The following is a 19,849-nucleotide window of genomic DNA, read 5'->3' as shown; positions in this document are numbered from 1 at the left end:
CTCAGCCAGGGTCCACACCTAGGTCTGGGCTGACCTCCAGGTTGGTCTCCTAAGCACTGGCTCCCTGGCTTCCACGACTCTTTAGGTCGTGCTGGTCCCTGGTGTGTCTCCTCCCCCGACTCAGCTGGGAGCACCGTGAGGGCCAGGGCCACCCCTTCCTCACCTGGGTTCTCTGGACCCTAGTACAGTGCCCAGCATACAGCAAGTCCTCCGTGCGGGCTTTGTAAATGCGCTGAAGGAAAGAGCGAGTGAGTAACTGAGCATCTGACACGGAACTCCTTCGGCTACCGAGGTATTACAGTGAAACACCAGAGGCGAGGACATGAATCCCAGACCCCCTCCCAGTGCTGAGTGCAGTGCACTTCCTCACATGAAGTTTACCCTCACCCCTGCCTCTGAGGTCCTCTCTGGCCAGGCTCCAGGTTAGGGAATCTGGGATGAATGGGTTCAGCTCATTCACTTCTGTTTACACTGGTGGGGAGAGGTAAAGTGACTGCCCCGCATCACACAACTGGGTAGTGGCAGATCTGGGGCCAGTATTCCGGCTCCTTAGAGCCATGGCGAGAGGACACAAACCATGGCAAAACCACTCCTCGGCCTCCCTTCCCCTATGCCTACTCTCCTGGAAGCTGATGGAGGACTGATGTCCAGGCCATCTTTTCTCTTTGGGTCACAAGTACCTGGCATTGCCATGGCGACCCGGGGTCTGGAGAACAGCTTTTGTGGACAGAGGTCTCAGCCCAGGAGCCGGGGGGTGTTTTTATGGCCTAGTGATGGTGATGTGTCTGTTCTTGTGCCTGGAGGAACCAGGGCATGAGGTGTCTCTGAGGAACTGTGCAGTGCCCTTAAACAAGGCAAGTGTCCGAGCAGGTGTCCTGGATCCCACAGCATAAGCCCGGAAGAGCCCAAGGGGACAGGCCAGCTGGGGATCTGGTGATTCAGGGGTTGTTAGTTGCCAAGGGGCTGAGTGGGATGTGTGCACTCCCCCTGGGCCAACCTGGGGGCAGACAAAGTGGGGAGGTGACGGGTGACAGGCTTTGAGGAGTCAGGGGGAGACTCGGCCAGGGTCTGGGAGACTCTCCATAGAAGTGGTGGGGAAGCCTCACATGTGCGTGTGTTGGGGGCAAGCATGTGCTGCCAGCATGGCTTTGGGGAAGAGGAGGGAGAAGTGGGAAATGGGAACCTCAGGAGACCGAGAAGATGAGAAGGGGCAGAGAAGAGCCTCACTCTCTCCAGTGTGCATAGGGACACCTGCCACCCTGTCCCTGTCCTTGGGACATAAAGCAGCAGAACATAGGCCCAGGGAGTGCATCACCCCTCTGGCTGAGAACCATTCCTGAAGGGAATGCCACCTGTGTTCCTCATGTCTCAACATTTTCTTCAGTTTTTTAGGAAGTTCTTTGTGAGGGCTCAGATGCGGGGGAGAACCAGGGCTGGAACATCCTACTGTCCCCCACCCCCTCCCCCACCATGGATCAAGGGCCTGTAGGACAAAGGCCCCCATGAGTGTCCTCTACAATGGCCTCCTCTCCTTCCGTGGCCCACCCACCGCACAGGGAGCCTCGCCAGCCCTCTGAGACTGGCCCAGAGGAACAGCCAGAAGGCATTAATGGGCCACGCTGTGCCTGGCTCTACCTCCCCTCCCCAGTCCCTGCGTTAGTGGAGACCTCTCCCAGCCCCCAGCTCTCCCATCTTCTAGCTGCGGAACTGGGCTATTCGTTTCATTTTGCCAAGTCTTACTTTTCTCATCTGTAAAATGAGGATAACACCTGCTACACAGGACTGGCTTTAATAAAACATGTGGGCACCTTACACAAAGTAAACATTCAGGAAGTGTTTCCCTCCCTTTTGGAGCTCCACATGCTCTAAGCATCATGACTGCCATTTCGCAGAAGAGGAAACAGGTTTCAAAACTTGCCCAAAGTCACACAGCTCACTAAGCAATGGGGCCTGGATGGGAGCAGAAACCTGACTCCAAAGCCCATGTCCCGCATCTTTCCTGCTCTTTGAGTCATCTCACAGCATCCTGAAATACCAAGGTCCCTCCACAGCCACCCTGTGCCCTCCACACTCACAGCACAAGTAAATTAATGCATTAATGCAGACTCTTAAGCCCTCTGAACTCTGGGACACCAGACTCTGTGACAGAGGCCACACAAGGAGAGCCAGGGTCTTTGAGGAGCAGGGTTCATGGGTCATCTGAGCCCAAAGCTCACTGATAGAAACCCTCACCTGGGCCTGAATGGAGTCAACAGAGCCCTCAGTTTGTCCCCCAGACTCTGAGGTGGGGGGTTTCCTACCCCCTCTTCCCTGCTGGGGTTAATCTTCTTGTGAATACTTCCCCTATGGTGCCACATCCAGAACTATAATTTGTTCCCCCTCTGGAAGGAATGGGGTGCAGTGCTGTGGCATTTGTGATACCCAGTGATGATGGGGATCGCTCCTACTCTGTTCCAGCACAAAGCTGGGTGCCTGAGCAGAAGGGGCCTTCCCCAGCACCACAGGCACAGACACCCCCTCCGCCTAGGAGCTGACTGTCTCGGACAGGGGAGGGCTATGGTCCAGCAGGGTCTGCAGGAGAGGACGTGGGACTCAGCAACAGCCCGCTTCTTCTACCCCTACAGCCTGAAAGCCACAGGAAGAACACACCCCTTGGCCATTGGCGGGCTGGGGCTCTCACCTGCACACACAGGGTGGGCGCTTTCCTCTTTCTGTTAGGATGCGTTTGAATCCCATCTCTGCCACCACTTCTAGGCCAAACCTGGGGCATGTTTCCTACTCACTCTGATCTTCAATGATCTCATTGTGAAAAGTGGGAATATTAAAACCATAGGGATTAGCAGAGATTTTTTTCCTGGGGGTGGGGTGGGGAGGGAGGAAGCAGTGATGATTAAATAAGATAGTATTAAAGCCCTAAGGATGTGACTTGGGCATGTCTGCTGTTGAATCAACTTGTAACAATCACCATCGCCTGTTCATTCAGGACCCCCTTAACACAAGGCTGGGTCTTCCCCAAGTTCATATCCATTAGGGTATGCCTGCCCACGTGTGTGTGTGTGTGTGTGTGCGCGTGTGTGTGTGTGTGTGAGAGAGAGAGAGAGAGAGAGAGAGAGAGGAGATATCCATGCATAGAAAACAATACATGAACAAGATGCCTTCTCAGCTCTAGCGCCCAGTGGGATGGATAGGGGGTTTCCGCTGAAAAGATTGATGGGAGCCACCACTGACAACTCTAGAACAGCCAACAGTAGCAGCCCACAAGTGTCCCCACGTCCCTTCTCAGGCTTACCTCATTGTTGACAAAGCAGTACAAGATGGCCACCATCAGCCCCTGGAAACAAGAGTCATATCAGCAGAGAGGAAGCAGGAGGGAGGCACCCTGTAGGTAGACCCTGAAGCTCCTTGGGGCCCCAGCCCCAATATCCACCTCCTCAGACTGGGCATAGCCAGAGCTGGAGTGGTGGATTCCTTCTCCTTTCCTTGCTGGAGGAACAAGAAGCCTCCTTGCTCAGATACTGAGAGGCTCTTCAGCTACCCTCTCCTTGATGAAGTCTGACCCGAGAAAGTACACCACCTCTGATCGTGGGCCATTTTCCCCTGCCATGGCTCCATCTGTTCATTCAGCAGACCCAGCATTCCCAAACTGTGATCTACATGCGTGTGCACATATGTGTAAGGGCACATGCATGGGTTTACATGCTTGTGGCCCTCCCACAAGCCTCCTGAGGGGCTGAGACCAGGTTCTCATATATCTATACCCCCAGTGACACTCATACACCCTCAGCATCATCTGATACTAGTGGGGAGGTTGAGTTTCTGACTTTGGAAACTACATAACCTGGAAAATCTTATTTCAACATCTCTGAGTATCAGTTTCCTCCTTGGTAAAATCGGATGATCCTGCCCACCTCCTGGGATGCTATGAGGATTAAATGCACGATGTGTGCAAAGCCCCTGGTGTCCGGTAACAAACAGCCTGGTAGATGGCAGTTGTGATGCCAGGCTGGATGCCCACAGTTACATCTGGGAAGGCTTCTTGTCCCACGTGCGTATAGAGAAGACTGGCCTGGGTGCTAGACACTGATTTAGCCCTGGCTCTACTCCACCCATAGCCCTCTTGGCATGGCCCACTTTCCCCCGAGGCCTCAGGGCGCCCATCTGCATGGTGCAGGCTGGTCTCTGCCCCACTCCCACTCTGACACTTAGCAAGTGAGGACCCCCAGCCGTGAGGTCACCTGGAAGGAGGTGAAGGAGAGCTCTGTGAACAGCTTGATGAAGCGCAGCGTCCCCCGTGCATGTTCATCCATCACAAAGGCAAAGACGACCTCATGGGTTCCCAGCAGGGGGATGAGCGTCAGTGTGGACTTGGCAAGTCTGGGGGTGGGGTGAAGACATCATTCTGGAATTCTCCCATGGACGTGTATCCCCTTTCTGTGCCCCAAACCCACACCTGAGTGACAGACATTCTCCCACCCCAAATACACTGGGATGGGCTGCCTGGTGGGGAGGAAGTAGAGGTCAAGACACCCAGAAGCCCAGGAGATGCCCAGGTCCAGGGCTAAGGGCAAGGCTTGGGGTCCTGGCCTGGGCCAGGTGGGAGAAGAAGGTCGCGCAATGTTCCAAGCTCTGAGCCCCAGGATCTCTATTCTGGAAGCAAGGGTGAAGGGCGCCCATGAAAGCCAGCTCAGGTACATCACCTGCACTTGATGTCTGTCTTGCACATGAGATTGGCTTTCAGTTTGGACACCACAATGCAGATGACCCGGACAAAGATGAGGAAGTTCACCTGCAGGGCAGATGGGAGGGAGTGGCTGGAGGCCCCCTCAAAACACCCCCCTGTTTCCAGGCCTTCACCCAGCAACACCTGTCCAGCCAGAACTGCCACTCCCACCCCCACACCATCACTCACTCCAATGGCAAAGAGAATGGGCAGCCGGATAATGAGCCAGTAATTCATGTTTGAGTTCCTGGTCCAGCAGCTGGAGAGGAAGAGAAATACACAAGTACCCAGTTAGACACACAGAGCCCCCAGCTCACAGTGCAGGTACAGGGGCACACAAACACATGTGGCCATGCAAAGTGACCCTCACAGAGCCACATAAATGCTGCCACAAGGAGCTACCCAGTCCCATAGACTCATGCAGAGTCCTTCAAGCCACACACACACACACACACACACACATACACACACTCCTAAATACATGGTCACACAGAGAGATACACACAGCCCTTTGTGAACCAACAGTCATGATGCCTAGCATCATACACAAAATAGCAGGAACATTTCACAGTTATTATAGAAAAGTCATTGCATACCCCATGGACCCAGCACCATTTGTTATCACCCAGTCCCGGGAAGGGATAAGGAAGGGATAAGGAACTAAATTCATAAATTAAGCTCCTGATCCCTCGGTTTATCCTCCCACCCAACAGGTGGTAGCCACGTACCCCAGGGGCCAGGGAATCCCAGGGGGGTTTGAGGATGGGGACCTCAGCACACCCATGCCCAGGAGCAGGACACTCACCCTTCATCCTCATAGAGGTACTTGACAATGCCCCAAGGGATAACAAACAGCAGGGGGACACCTAGAAGAGAGAGGGGAAGAGAGAGGGGAGAGGGCTGGCAGGCCTGACCCACCACCATGCACACCCAGAGGCCTCTATTTACCCAGGCCTCTCCCGCCTCCAGCCCTTTCCCTCACCTGACTCCAAAACCACTTTCTAGCAGGTTTGGAACTTGGAGGGTCTGGGAGCCTGGGGGAGTGGAGGCGGCAGGAACACCTCCGTGCCCCCACCCCCCATCCCTGCCCAACTCCCTGGAGTCTTCCTCAGAGAGAGGATCGCACCACACTGTGGCTGTATCTGAGATAAGACGAGATCGGGCACGTTCAGGGTGGTATGTCCGTAGACACGGTGGCTGTATCTGTCCTAACCAGTCCCCCCCATCCCAGGCACACTGTGAGAGCTTGCCCCCAAGTCCAGGCTGAGACATGAGGATGCAGACACCAGAGTAACAGAGGACAAGGCCATGGAGTGGGAAGAACATTCTAGATGAGGTGGAGCAGGCCAACCCACTGATGCCCTTCTCCTCCTGCTGCTGCCCACGTGCCCATATCAGTCAACTCCTTCAGGCTCCAGAAGCCCCTCCAGCTACCTGTTCTCTACCCGCATGCACTACAAGTGGCTGGGCAGAAGCCTGGAGTACAGACAGGGGCCCCATCCTTGATGCCAACAGCCCAACCAATGGCACAGTGGCCCACGGTAACAACAGCTCCAATGTAACACTTTCCACTTGACTGAGACTCAAGTGGTGTGGCAGGCAGCCTCTAGGAAGTTTCCCAGCGACCCTCACCTCCTGGTATCTACACCACCATACAGGCTGTGCTGTATTGGGATTGGTCTGTGTGACCAAGAATGTACTCAGAAGCGATGGCAGGTCACTTCTGAGATCAGGTTATAAAAGACTGTTAAAAGGTTAAAAAAGGCTTGTCTTGGGCTCTCTCTCAGTCTGATCACTTGCTCTGGGGGACGCTGGTTGCCATGTCATGAGGGCACTCACCCAGCCAGTGGAGGCCCCTGTGACAAGGAATGGAGGCCCCCAGCCCACAGGTAGCAAGGACCTGCGCTTCCTGCCAACAACCTTGTGAGTTTGCAAGGGATTCTCCGACTCCACTGAAGACTTGCTATGACAGCAGCCCCAGCCAACAGCGTGTCTGCATCTCTGTTAGAGACCTTGAGCCAGAGGCACGCAGCTAAGTTAAACCAGATTCCTGCCCATAGAAACTGCAATAGGAAATTGCTGCTTTAAGCGGTGAAGTTGTGGGGTCATCTGCTCTGCACCAGGAGCTAACGCATCCAGCTGGTTCCCAGTTCCTTGAGGGTACAGCATCACTCATTCTCAGAGCCTCAGGGCTCGGCTCAGCCTGAGGGCTCAATATGTTTGCTGAATTCAAATGGACTGTCCGTCCTCACGACAGATGGAGATGAATGAGGAGCTCTGGAGGGTTCAGGTGGGACTAGAGAGCAAGGCTGCCAACCCAGGCCCATGCCAACCACCTTCGGTGGCTTTCTGCACCAGCTCTCCATGCCTGTCTCTGTGGGTGCCCCTCCCGGGGTTGGAGATGTGGGCGTCGGGTATAGGTGAGAGTGTGTGTGTTAAGGTGTGGACACAGATGTGAGTGTGTGGTGGGCAGGGCCATGCACAGGCATGTGTAGCTTTAGGGGGTCTCTCCCCAGAACACATTGCCAGGGCAGAGCCCCATTGACAGTCCTTCCCGTCATCACGATCCATGTCCTCAATAGCCATTCCCAAGCAGTTCATCTGCCAGGAGCTACTGTGCATGACAGTGAAGACAGGGAGGAAGCTGAGAAACTCACAGCTGGTCAGCATTCTTCATCAGGTACCTTCCTCCTTGGCCATTTGTTTTTACACAAACCAGACCTCTGAGCATCCACGATGCTTTAGTAACAGGCCTTCATGAGACTGGACAAGGGATGGGTGGCTTCCAAAGGCCTCAGAATATAGCACGGAGCCTGCCACAATGAAGATGCTCAGACAGCATGGAAGGAAGGAATGATGGGTGGATCCACTGGGAAGGGAAACTCTCCTGGCAAGAACATGCCAATTCCCTGAGCCACACACACATGTGGAAACCTCCTTCCTGGGCATTCCCAGCCACCTCTTGTCCTTTTTCTCTGAGATCCCACTCAGAATTGGGGAGCTCATTCATGGCGTCAGCAAGACCTGGTGAACTTCACTCATTTACCAGCCTCTCCTTAACAAGGCCTTTTCTGCCACATGCAACCATTACACACCCCCTCATTCCCTGCTGGCTGCATCTTTCTCCCATTTAGAAAATCAACAAGACAAGCTGGAGAAAAATTTCACATTAAGAAACACAGAACTGGCCCCAAGAAGCAATGACTCCCTCGTCCATCACTTGCCTCCCTCCCTTGCAGCCTCCCTGTGGTGGGTAATGGGGCACCAGCTGCCCATGGATGGCAGCAGGAGCTGACGTCTTTTGGGACTCCCCAGCTGTGTCAGAGTTGTAATTTTAATTCTTCTGCTTGCATGTGAAGCTAAAAGTTGTTTCCAAGCATCCCAAACTGGGCTAGGTCTCCTGGCCCCACAGAAGAGCTCTTTGGAAAGCTTTCTCTCTGTCCTCTGTCTTTGTCCTTCTCTCTCTGCACCTCCCCATCCCAATTCCTCAAGATAAGGGTGTTCTCATTGGGAAGGAAGGTCCCCCAGGTCCCACCCAGGTGCCCCTCAGACTCTGAGCCCTGAGCTGCAGCATGAGGTGGTGGGAAAGGATGAGCTCCCCTTCCCCCTCTTCCATTTCCCACTCAGAAACCTCCAGGATGCCATGTGTCCCCACCAACCCTCCAGCAACCACCCCCGCTCCTCTGCACACAGCACAAGGTCCCCTCTGATTGTTCCTGCCCTCAGGTCACCATGGAGACAGGCACTAACAGTGTTGACGCTATTTCCCAGAATGGACAGACATAGTCCCCCACCTTAAGGACAGCCTCCCCAGAGCCCCCTCAATGACCTAACACCGCCCCACCCTCCATTAGCTGCAGGGCTCTCCAGCTGCCCACTGCCTGGGTGACTGCCCTACCCTCGGAGGGGTGGAAGAGCAGGGAAGGATGGGCCCGTGGGGAGGTGGGGGAAGGGTGGGAGCAGGGAGTTGTACACAGAGGAGAGACCCACCTGCCCAGAGGCCTGAGCTCGCTCACCTTGTCTATTAAGGGACCAAAGAGGCAATGCAGGACAGAGAACTTTCCATGACAGGCAGCAGCCCAGGGTCTGGGAGTCAGGAGGCCTGGTTCCAGTGCTTGCTCTGCCTGCAAAGCCCTGCCCTCTCTGGCCTTGGGTGCCTTCAAGACACTGATCACCCTCTTCAGAGGTACTCTTCTACAACAGGGCCACAAAGAGCCAGGTGGCGGAGGGACACCAGTAAAAGGGAATTCAGGGTGAGGACAGGGGCAGGGAGGCTGAGAGGGCCAGAGAAAGTGCACAGCCAGGGGGCCAGACAACCTGTGGAGGCTTCCTGAGGAGGCGGGCTGGACCGAGGACAGCCTTGCAAAGGCTCAGAGGCAGGAGCCAGTATGGGAGGGGGACATCACACGTGGCTGTGACTGAGGCGGGAGGTCCCCAGTGGTCAAAGTAACCTGAGGCAGGCGAAGGAAGGAATGACAGTGGTGAATGAATGAACGGCAAGCTTGAGGTGGAAGGCAGGCTCCTGTGGCGTGGGCAGGGACACTGGCAGATTAGGAAGGGCCAGAGGGCAAGGCCCATTCTCTGGCTCCATCCAGGGGTGGGGGGGGGCTCCCGCGGGCCTCTCCAGAGTAAGCGCTGTTGCCTGTGTTTTCCCTGTAGTGGGGTGGGGGTTGGGGAGCTGCTGGTGGGCTTCTCAGCCCCTGTTCTCATCAGAATCGCACGCGGCGAGAGGCAGAAGCACAACCAGAAATGTTCCAGCAAAAAAAAAGACACGATAGTTCTCGGCAAACTTTTTTGGCTAGAACATTTCCAGCTGGGCTCCAGGCACATCCGCGGTCCACCCTTTCCTCAGCTGGCTTCTGGCTGCCAGCCCTGCCCTGCCCGGCTCTCCTCTAAGCCCTCCTCTTCATCATCAGCTGACAGAGCCACAGCCCCTCAGCCCTCACCTCCTGACCCCTTACCCTGAAGCCCAGGACTCTCCACTTCCCTCAGGGCCTGGGTACCAAGGACTGGGTATGGGACTCCATCCCCAGGGGTCTTAGCAGTAGAGGTATTTGAGGACAGTGCATGGCTGCCCATGGTGTGTGTGTGGTGTATCTGGCCAGATAGGGGGGAGGCCTGTGTTTCCATTAGGTGGGGCAGGTGATGCAGAGACGGGAGGGTAACCATAGCCCTCTGCAGTGAGTCCCGTGCCCAGGACAGAGTTATCCAGTGGGCCCTGCCCTTGGCCCAGCAGTGTGTTCTGAGCACCAAGAGGGCTTCCTGGGGGCAGCCTGAGGGCAGTAGTCCCAAGAGAGGTCAGGGTCCCCCCGCCTCCCATGCCATGGATTGGGGTGGAAGAACATGTAAGATGAATGATAGTCGACCTTACCCCAGCCTATGCTCAGATAGAGCCTGAAGATGCGCTGCTCGGAGAAGACTGAGAAGGCCAGCAGCGTGTACAGGTACACGCCCTCCACCAGGAGCCAGTAGTAATTGGCCGCCACGCAGTACTGCATGAGCAGGAACACCAGGCGGCAGCCCAGAGAATCCTGGGGGCAGAGGAAGGGTCCCCAGGGGACATAGCTCTGCCTCCTGCCTCTCTTGATCCCCCTCCCCGTCCTGCCCCAGATGCAAATACCGGATGAGAAGCCCTAACACCGTTTTGCCAGGGCCAAGGCCAAGAAGTTGACCTGCTTTAGCTCACTGAATCACTACCCTGAGTAGAAGAAGCTAATATTATCCCCATAGAGGTGAGGAAACTGAGGCTCAGAGAAGTTAAAAGACTTGTCCCAAAACTATACAGCTAGTAAGTAGCAGAGCTGGGATTCAAGCCTGGGTCTGTTTCCAAAGACCATTTCCTGTGTCAGACAGAACTTCTTAAGCGCAGGGAGGGTGTCTACATCTTTAGACTGGGGGCTCCCCAGAGTGGACTGCCTCTCCCATCCGACTGGGGACTCCCTAAGGACCAGGTGTGGCAGTTCTTGCCTTTCTTTGTGCCAGGCCTGGGTGGGGTTGGGGAGGCTTGCCTTCACTGACTGTCCATCCCTCCCCAGGCCCTCCTGAACACATCACACACCTGGTAGGAGAGGAGCCCATCCCATTGGTGCTGCTGGGGGGCTGTGCTGTACATCCACTTGAGGACCGCGTCCCTGATGAAGACGGACAGCGCTCGGAGGATGAAGGATGCAAACAGGTTCAGGTGGATGTAATTCCGGGTGCAGTGCAGGTGTCTGTGGGAGAAAACAGGGCTCTTTCCTAGCAAGGTGGCTAGCAGTTCTGCTCCACAACCCCCCAGTTCAGGCTAACATACACTGCAGGCATGTTTCTGCATCTGGGACTGAGCCTCTGTCTTTTCTTCCTCTGAAAATGCCCCTCTTCCTCGTATCCTTGAAAATTCTTGGATCCAATATAAGTCCTGCCTCTCCATGGAGCCTTCAGGTGTGTGGTCACTGCCACCACCCACCCTCATCCACACTATCTTCCTCTCTACAGCATCTTCTTCTCTACAAAGTCATGTATAATCCAAGTGATTTATGTGTGAAGACCACCTTCCCCAATGGAGACTTTGGTTTGCTTCTTGAGGACAAGACCCACATCTCACATGCTTCAGGGGCAGACTAGGGCTAAGCACGTAGTAGGAATTCAAACACTATTAGACACAATTTCAATATCCTTTCATGTAAAAACACAGAGCAAACTGCAAATACAAGGGCGTTTTTTAACCTGATAAGGGCTATCTACCCAAACCCGGAACAAACATCATTCTTAACTGAGAAATTTTATAAGCATTTCCTTCAAAATCAGGAAAATAAGGATTATCTAGCCTGACAAAGCTATCATCACATCTATTCACCATTGTAATATAGATCCTGGCCACTGTAAGAAGGCAAGGGGGAATAATCCATACGAATTGGAGATAAAGGAACAAAATTTTCATTATTTGTAGATAGTAGAGTATCTTCATAGAGAATCTGAGATCATCTACACACATATTATTAGAACTGATAGATTTCATTCAACATGGCTGCTGATGTGTGTTTATATATATCAGCAATAAACAAATAAAAAGTAAATTTTAAAGATTCATATATAATTTTTTAATTGGCTACATAGAAATAAGTCTAACAGAAGATGGGCAAGATCTCTATAGAGGATACAATAACATTTGCTTAAAATAGTTAGACAAGACTTAAAATTACACATTCATGGATAGACTCACTATTTTGAAGGTGTCAATTCTCTCCACATTAACTGATAAATAAAAAATAGCTATAATAAAAATTTCAACAGTGTTGATTTTTTGTTTTCCTGGAACTCTCAAAACGTACAAAGAACCAAGGGTCAAGCATAGTCTGGACCCTCCTAAAGACCCACAAAGTAGACAGGGCACCTGGTGGCTCAGTCAGTTAATTATCTGACTTTGGCTCAGGTCATGATCTCACAGTTTGTGGGTTCAAGCCCCGCATCAGGTTCTGTGCTGAGAGCTCAGAGCTGACAACCCAGGCAAAGATAACTCTTGCTGCATGGAAGAGTAAGCCCTACAAACCCAAGGGGAAAAGGATGAGCTGTTACTAAATGGTACTGGACCAATTGTATATATATGTGTATATGTGTGTATATATATATACATATATATATACACATATATATATGTGTGTGTATATATATATTATATATATGTATATATATATATATATATGAAAAATAAAATTAAATCTCTTATTTTCACCATAGACAAAAATTAATTACAGGTGGATTAAAGAACCATAAGAGAGAGAGAGAATCATAAATAGAGACTGACATGGGGCTTCATCCCATGACTCTGGGATCATGATCTGAGCCCAAATTAAGAGTCAAACCAATTGAGCCACCCAGGCACCAAGAAAAGATTCCTTAAACAAGATCATAAAGGAGTTTGGTCTTTGGAAAAAAATTGGTAGTTTTTTTTATCAACTGGCAAAATTAATCTTTATCAATTGATAACATTTAGTGATAATCTTTAATAAAAATGGATACACTGATATATTTCATTTCATTAAAATTAAGGACTTCCATGCATAAAAGGCACTATAACGTGAGTGAAAAAATCAACCACAGACTAAAAGAGGATACATCCTTACTTAGGATCCAGGATATATAATGAATGGCCAAAGAAAAAAGAAAAAGCCAAATAAGCCAATTAAAAAGTAAGCAAAGGATAGGAATAAGCAATTCATAAAATGAAACACAAAAATGCTTGATCTCTCTAGGAATCAGGGATATGCAAATTAAAATCATGACATATCTCATACCCTTCAGATTAGTAACAGGTGAAAATACTAAATATTAGTGAGGATGTTAAGTAAAGGGAGCTCCCATTTATTACTGGTAAGAGGGCAAACTGGTATGACCACTTTGGAGAGTAACTTCACCTAATAAGTTTCCTTTTTTTTTTTTTTGTAACATTTAAAAAAAACGCTTATTTATTTTTGAGAGAGAGAGAGACAGAGCATGAGCAGGAGAAGGGCAGAGAGAGAAGGAGACACAGAATCCAAAGCAGGCTCCAGGCTCTGAGCTGTCAGCACAGGGCCCAATGCGGGGCTTGAACCCACTAACCACGAGATCATGACCTGAGCCGAAGTCAGACACTTAACCGACTGAGCCACCCAGACACCCCTAATAAATTTTCAAAAGCACATGGCATTCAGACCAGGCAATTCTACTCAGAGGTACATGCCCCTGAAGAAATGCACAAGGGGTCATAAGTAAGAATTTGCCTTGTAGCAAGGTTTGTAATTCAGAGAAGAAAAAAAAAAGGAAACACCTCAAATATCCATTAAAGTGATAAAAATAAATTGTAATATATTATACAATAGAGTCTGGAGTGACGGTTAATATAAAACAGAACTACCTGCATTAACATAAATGAATCTCACAAAAACATTGCAGGCCAAGAATAACATTGCAAGAGTATATACAACATACCATTAAAATACGCAAAGTCCACAGCTATCTATTTGTACAGATACTATAAATGTGGAAAAAGTATAGAGATGCCTGGGGATTATAAGTAGCCCCTTCAGGGCTTTCCTCTGGTTGTGGGGGTGGAGGGCAGTGGCAGGGTGGGCTACCCAGGGCGGCATGCCTGTGTTGACTGTGTGGTAGGTGTTAGCTCTCGGGCTCGGCATTGGGTGTGCCAGTGATCAGTATCAGCCACTGTATTTTAATATCTCTGAAATACTTCATAATAAAAGGGGAGAATATTCACCAAGTGAATGCATCTATCAAACACTGACTGTGCCCAGCACTGACTGTGCCAGGTGCCATGGAGGCGACAGGAGGAATGAGGCTTGTCCTGTTTCTGTGGGGCTGGTATCCTGAGGTCCCTGCACTCAGAATTGCTCCTGACCTTGAACCCAGCCCCCCTGGCTTACCCTCCACCAAGTGCAGAGGGAGTGGAAAGAACATGGTCCTCTGGAAGGAATGGCTCATGGAGGTTAGACTTAAGGAAGACCTTTTCCAGGGGGCTGATAAGCTCCAAAGAGGGCAGAATCTCTAAACCCCTGAGCTCTTACCTAAAATCAAACTGAATTCCTAATGATTCAAGTTTCACATGCTCAGCTGAAGGGGATGTCCCCTAATCCTACCACCCACTATGAAGGTCTGGGGATATGTGCTTTGTGTGTTTGTGTGGTGTTTGTTTTTTTCTCTTTTGCAGTATTCTATGTAGGCTCTTACAGAGTAGAGATATGGCAAACGGGGCCATATCCCGTGTTTTCAGCCTCGTATTCAGTGGACAGGCTCTCCGGAGATCTCCTAAGAGAAGAACCTGCAGCACTGTCACTTTAGTTTGGTGCTCCCTCATCCACTGGGGACAGCGCAGGGAGCTGGAATGAAACAGCCCCTCCGGGCCCCCAGGCCCCTTACCTGAAGCTCAGGAGGATGGCCGAGGCGATGACCAGAGCGGAGAAGGAGAGTGTGTAGCCCACCGTGTAGATGATGGAAAAGGACAGGAGCTGCTCCTCTGGGGAGCTCTGTGTGCACACGAGGGATACAGTGCACGTGAGGCAGCCCACGCCCTCCTCTCCCACATCTGTCTTTCCCATGGGACAGGGAGAGGCGGGGCCCCAGGTCAGGCTGCACCAGAGACTTCAGAACTAAGAAAGAAAATAACCTATGGCAATGGTCCTTGGACTTCCAGGGCCTCGTCCCAAGGCCAGTGGGGTGAACACACATGGCCTCTGCCCAGCAAGCATGGTGTGCAAAGCCCCCAGAAGCAGGGGGATAGACAAGATTGCCACAGGCCAGCCCATCAGATGCCCAGGGGCCCTGCTCCAGTGCGGCTGGGACCCCGTTACCCCTCACTGACTCGGAGCCCCCATCTGCAACTCACTCTCTCCCCTCGCTTGGACTCCTCGCACTCAGACAGGTTCCTCCAGGGCAGGCTGGAGTTGTCCTGGCGCAGCCACAGGCCCTCGGCTGTGCAGAACCGGTACACGTGGCCCTGCAGCACTGGGGCAGAGAGACGTGGGAGCTGAGCCCAACACCACAGAGCCCTCATTCCTCCCTGCCCTGGGGGCCCCCCTGCTCCCCCAGGACTGACCTCTTGGAGTTGGCAACACCTCTGAGACACACACACACACACACACACACACACACACACACATTCAGGCCTTCCTCTCTTGCCATGTGCCCATTTGGCCCAGGGACAGGAAAGGCAGTCGCTAAGGGCCACCCGGCACCACCTTCAGCCTTTCCTCCTGGCCACCCTGGGATAGAGTTTGATGAAGCCATGTTTTTGAGATAATTCTAGCCCATTCCCATGTCCTGCCTCCAGCCTCAAATCACACTGCTGACAAGGTCTGGTGCTGAACACCAGTGGCCTTCAACAGCTCCATAGCCACCCACTGTGACTTCGAATTTTCAGGACTAGCCCCTGCCTCCCTCCAACACTTCACAGACAGAGCAGATCCTGGGAACAGATGGGCTCAGAGCTCCTGAGAGGAAGAAAGAGGCACAGCACTGCCTCCGGGAGCCTGTCTGAGGGGGAGACACAGTCCTACCCTAGGGAGCTCCAGTCTGAGTGGGGGAGACACAGCCCTGCCCTCGGGGAGCCCCATTCTGACAGGGGAGACACAGCCCTGCCCTCAGGGAGCCCCAGTCTGAGTGAGGGAGACATAGCCCTGCCTCACAGAGCCCAAATCTGAGGGGAGACACAGCTCTGCTCTCAGGGAGCCCCAATCTGAGGGGAAGACACAGTCGTGCCTTTAGGAAGTCCTAATCTGATGGAAATGACAGAGTCTTATGCTCAAAGACAGCCTGATCTAAAAGAAATCCAATGTCAATGGTAGAGGCACAGCCCTTGGAGACTCTCCATTCAAAGACGGAAAACCCAGCTCCTCCCTTCGAGTAGCCCCTAGTGAGATGCTGGGGACAGAGACTGCCCTCGGAGACCTCCCAGTCTGAGAGGAGGGAGAGATCCAGCCCCTGTCCTCAGAGAGCTTTCATTCTGAAGGAGGAAGCACAGTTCCTGGCTCCAGGGAATCAAGACTCTCACAGGAAAAAAACAGTCCTCAGAAAGTAATAACATAAATGCAAACCGAGAGAGATCAAACACAGGCCCAACAGAGCTGAGGTGGGACGCTGTCTGTGCTCATTCACACACATCAAGTCTGACCTGCCCTGCTGGCCCCCTACCCAGGGAGGTGGGTGGCTTGTGGTCCCTGGTTCCCTGTGAGGTCATGAAAGGGAATAAGGGGTTTACTTGTGCCTGGGAGGAAATGCCTCATTGCCTTCCCGGAGGAGAATGTAAGTCTGACCCCAGAGCCAGGAACCTGGGGACAAAAACGAGGTTAGGGTTAGCACAGGAAGATTAAGGAGGGAAACTGGAGCCAGGACAAAATGTAAAAGATTTAAAAATTCTAAAGGACTAAAAGATTTTAAAGACCAGTCATGGGATGAAGGTGCAGTGGGAGGGAGGGAGGGAGGAAGGATGGGAAGCATTGGAGGCCCTGGTCACAAGTTTCCAGGTGGAGGAGTAGCAGTAAGAACTGTGTGTGGGAAGAGGCTCATTAACATGTGTACATGAGGGTAAAAGCAGAGGGAGGCAAACCTTAAGAGACTCTTAAACAAAGAGAACAAACTGAGGGTTGCTGGAGGGGAGGTAGGGGGGGGTTGGGCTAAATGGGTGATGGGCATTAAGGAGGGTACTTGTTGGGAGGAGCACTGGGTGATGTATGTAAGTGATGAATCACTGGGTTCTACTCCTGAAACCAAGACTATACTGCATGTTAACTAACTCAAATTTAAATAAACAAATTAATTAAAACAAAAACAAAAAAACAAAAATGTATGCATGATGGGAGTGAGGCAAACCCCAGGGCCTGCCCTGAAAGGGCCCAGCAGGGACGCAGCCATCTAGGCCAGGGATCTGTTTTACCTTTCACAAACTGTCAGTCTACCCACTGTTCTTATGTATCAGGTACCTGCAGGGCCTATCGCTCAGACCCTTTTCCTTCCAGACCCCCAACCCCCAGTCACCCAGTGCAGCGTCCCTGTTCACTCCTCTCCTTTCTCCCCCTCTTTCATAAAACCTGAACCAAGGCCCTCTTCAGGAGACCGAAACATCTTGTGATAGAGTAAATCACCTCGCAGTATCAATGCTTCTAGAAGAACATTTTAAGAGACTTCACCTGGAAGAGAAACAAAAACCTAAAAATCTAGTGACAGGACTTCCGGCAGCAAAAAGAGCCTGAGTCCCAATACCCCTCAAATGCATTTATGAACAAAATCAGGCAAAGGCAAAGGCAAAGGCAGAGGAGGGGAGGCATGTGGTCCGATTTTAGCAGATTTTAGCTCTTCTCGAGCCCTGAGTGCCCCTCTTATCTGTTGCACGGATGCCTGGAATTCTTCACCAGGGGTCGAGTCTTCTGATAGAAGGCCAAACCAGTCTTCAGAGCACTGATGGGGATCTGGGCTGACCCCAGAGGGAGTGAGACTGATGTCAGGGCCTTCAATGGCAGCCCATTTTGATGACAGCAAGGAAGGAGGAAGAGAAGGCAGAGGGACCAAGGGAAGGGAGAGGACATGGTAATGGGGCACAAACCACCGAACCGCCCATTTACCCAGGACTTAGCCCACAGCAGTGTGACCCCAATAATACCCCAATAATACCACAGCTAGATGCACTCACAATTGCTGGTTCCCTCCCTACATGCACCTTATACAACCTCTCTACAAGCTACACACAGTATTGTTTTTCAAACACCTGCTGTACGCTTGACGCCTTTGAACATCACGACCAAGTTACAAGGTAGGCATGTTAATCCCATTTTATGGATGAAGAAACTGAGCCTCTTAGTGTCCAAGTGACTTGCCTAAGCTCACCCAGCCAGGAAGTAGCAGAGGCAGGATTCAAACACCTAGCTCTTTGCCTTCAGAGGTCAAAAGTTAGCAGCCAAATTCACTGCTAACAGTCAACAATGGCCATGTGCCATTTCTCTTCTGCCCTTCAGGGCTTGGGTTTGCTAACATTCAGCATCCTCCCAGTAGATCCTCTTACCAGTGTGGATCCCCAGCAGCCTGCACTATTCCTGGGCCTTCTGTTGAGGGCCAACAGAGAAGATGGGGAGGTGGTAAATGCACAGATGTGTCACTGGCACAGTATCAAGAGATCACTGCGTCCCCAAGAAGCTCGGGGAACCTATGAGAGTGTGTCTGTCAATTATCCCTCATTAGCAGCCAGTATTAAAAGCCAGGCTCATTCTTGGCCAGGCCTATGGTCCCCAGATGCCCATCTTGGCTGGAGGTAGGGAGGGTCCAGGCACAGCCCTGCTTATCAGCCCAGCTTTATCTGGCCCAGGAACTGCTGGTAAATCACAGCCAGGGGATTGGCTCTGGTCTTGTCAACACCAGGAGGCAGCCGGCCACATGCCAGGAGGCCCAAGGATATTTCATTAAGTCAGACCCTGGTGCTGGAAATAAAACCCCCAATTAAACACTTCCCCTCCCGGAAACTGCAGCGGCGTCTGTAATCAAGCTAACAGCCGCCCTTCCACGTGGATGCAGGCTCTCAGGGCTGCGGAGAGCTGCTCATGAATCCATTAGTTCTTGCACCCTTAGCAACAACAGCGGCCAGCAAGGACTACTGGGCCCCATCTGACAGACGGGGAAGCTACGATTCAGAGACGGTAGTCACAGCCCCATCCCATCGTGGTGGAGTGAGGGTCAAAGGCAAGGCTAGAACTGAAGGCATCAGCTTGGGGTGGGAGACAGCAGGGATAGTGCATCAATCATGACCCAGGAGAACTACACAGACCCAAGATCAAATCATGGTTCTGCCCTCAACCAGCTATGCAGCCTGGGGCACACCTCCCCAGGTCTCAGTTTTCTCATCTGTGAAATGGGAACCATAATGGCTTCTCAGGTCTGGGGTGTGAGGATTAGGAGATAAAGCACGAGAAGTGCCTGGTGCATAGTAGGCCTTCATGACATGGTCACATTGAAAGCCCTGCTGATGCCTTCACCCCAATTTCTCAAAAAAGGCACTCCCCCACTGAGGATGGGGCTGGAACTCAGGACACCACCTCGGCCACAACTCCAGGGCCAAGCTCTGGCCTCGGTCTCTCTGTGGCAACGCTGGCCTGCCATGAAAGCTCCTGGGCTCCACATTACTCAAAGGAGGCACCTGTCAGAGTTTCCGAGAATTGTGAGTTATAGGCCATTTTAAAAGCATTTTATGACTCTCATGTAATGAGAACTAAACTAACAAACAGGTACAGATCAGGAGGGGGTGCAGCTAATGAGACCAGAATGATTTGTAACAAGCAGATCAGCTGTTTGTGGGTAAATGAGGCTGTTGGATGACCCTCAGGCGGCAACAGGCTCTCAGAAGCCACTCAAGCCTTCTGGTTTACAAAGTCTTACTGACACCAGGCATCTCGTTCGAACATGTTCCTTCCTTGACTCATCTGCTTCTGCCCTCTGGAGTCCCAAATTCTGAATTAGAGGGCTCAGAATTTGAGGATGTCTGAGGGCATCCTGTCCCTAGGACATCGTGTGGTTCTGAGGCCTGAGGCCTGGCCCCATCTACAAGGTGATGCCTGGATGTCCTCCCTTCCTGGAGGGTCCTCCTCTCCCCTTCTCCCCCCTTCTCCAACTCCCTTTTGT

The 19,849-nt window shown here is 51.9% G+C and overlaps 1 protein-coding gene across 1 annotated transcript in view; it reads right to left on the bottom strand.

Annotated features, from left to right (window-relative positions):
- Positions 1 to 19,849, bottom strand: part of GLP1R (glucagon like peptide 1 receptor) — a 38,758-nt gene that overhangs the window by 6,464 nt on the left and 12,445 nt on the right. Inside the window, 9 exon segments of the mRNA XM_043591306.1 lie at positions 3,290 to 3,331; positions 4,236 to 4,374; positions 4,698 to 4,786; positions 4,910 to 4,979; positions 5,526 to 5,586; positions 10,092 to 10,251; positions 10,779 to 10,932; positions 14,609 to 14,715; positions 15,075 to 15,193. Coding sequence (XP_043447241.1) covers positions 3,290 to 3,331; positions 4,236 to 4,374; positions 4,698 to 4,786; positions 4,910 to 4,979; positions 5,526 to 5,586; positions 10,092 to 10,251; positions 10,779 to 10,932; positions 14,609 to 14,715; positions 15,075 to 15,193 — 941 coding nt within the window.

The sequence above is a fragment of the Prionailurus bengalensis genome, chromosome B2 (assembly GCF_016509475.1).
Source record: "Prionailurus bengalensis isolate Pbe53 chromosome B2, Fcat_Pben_1.1_paternal_pri, whole genome shotgun sequence".
NCBI classification, from domain to species: domain Eukaryota; kingdom Metazoa; phylum Chordata; class Mammalia; order Carnivora; family Felidae; genus Prionailurus; species Prionailurus bengalensis.
Note: the sequence above shows the minus strand (reverse complement) of the source record. Positions and strands in the feature narration are given on the sequence as shown.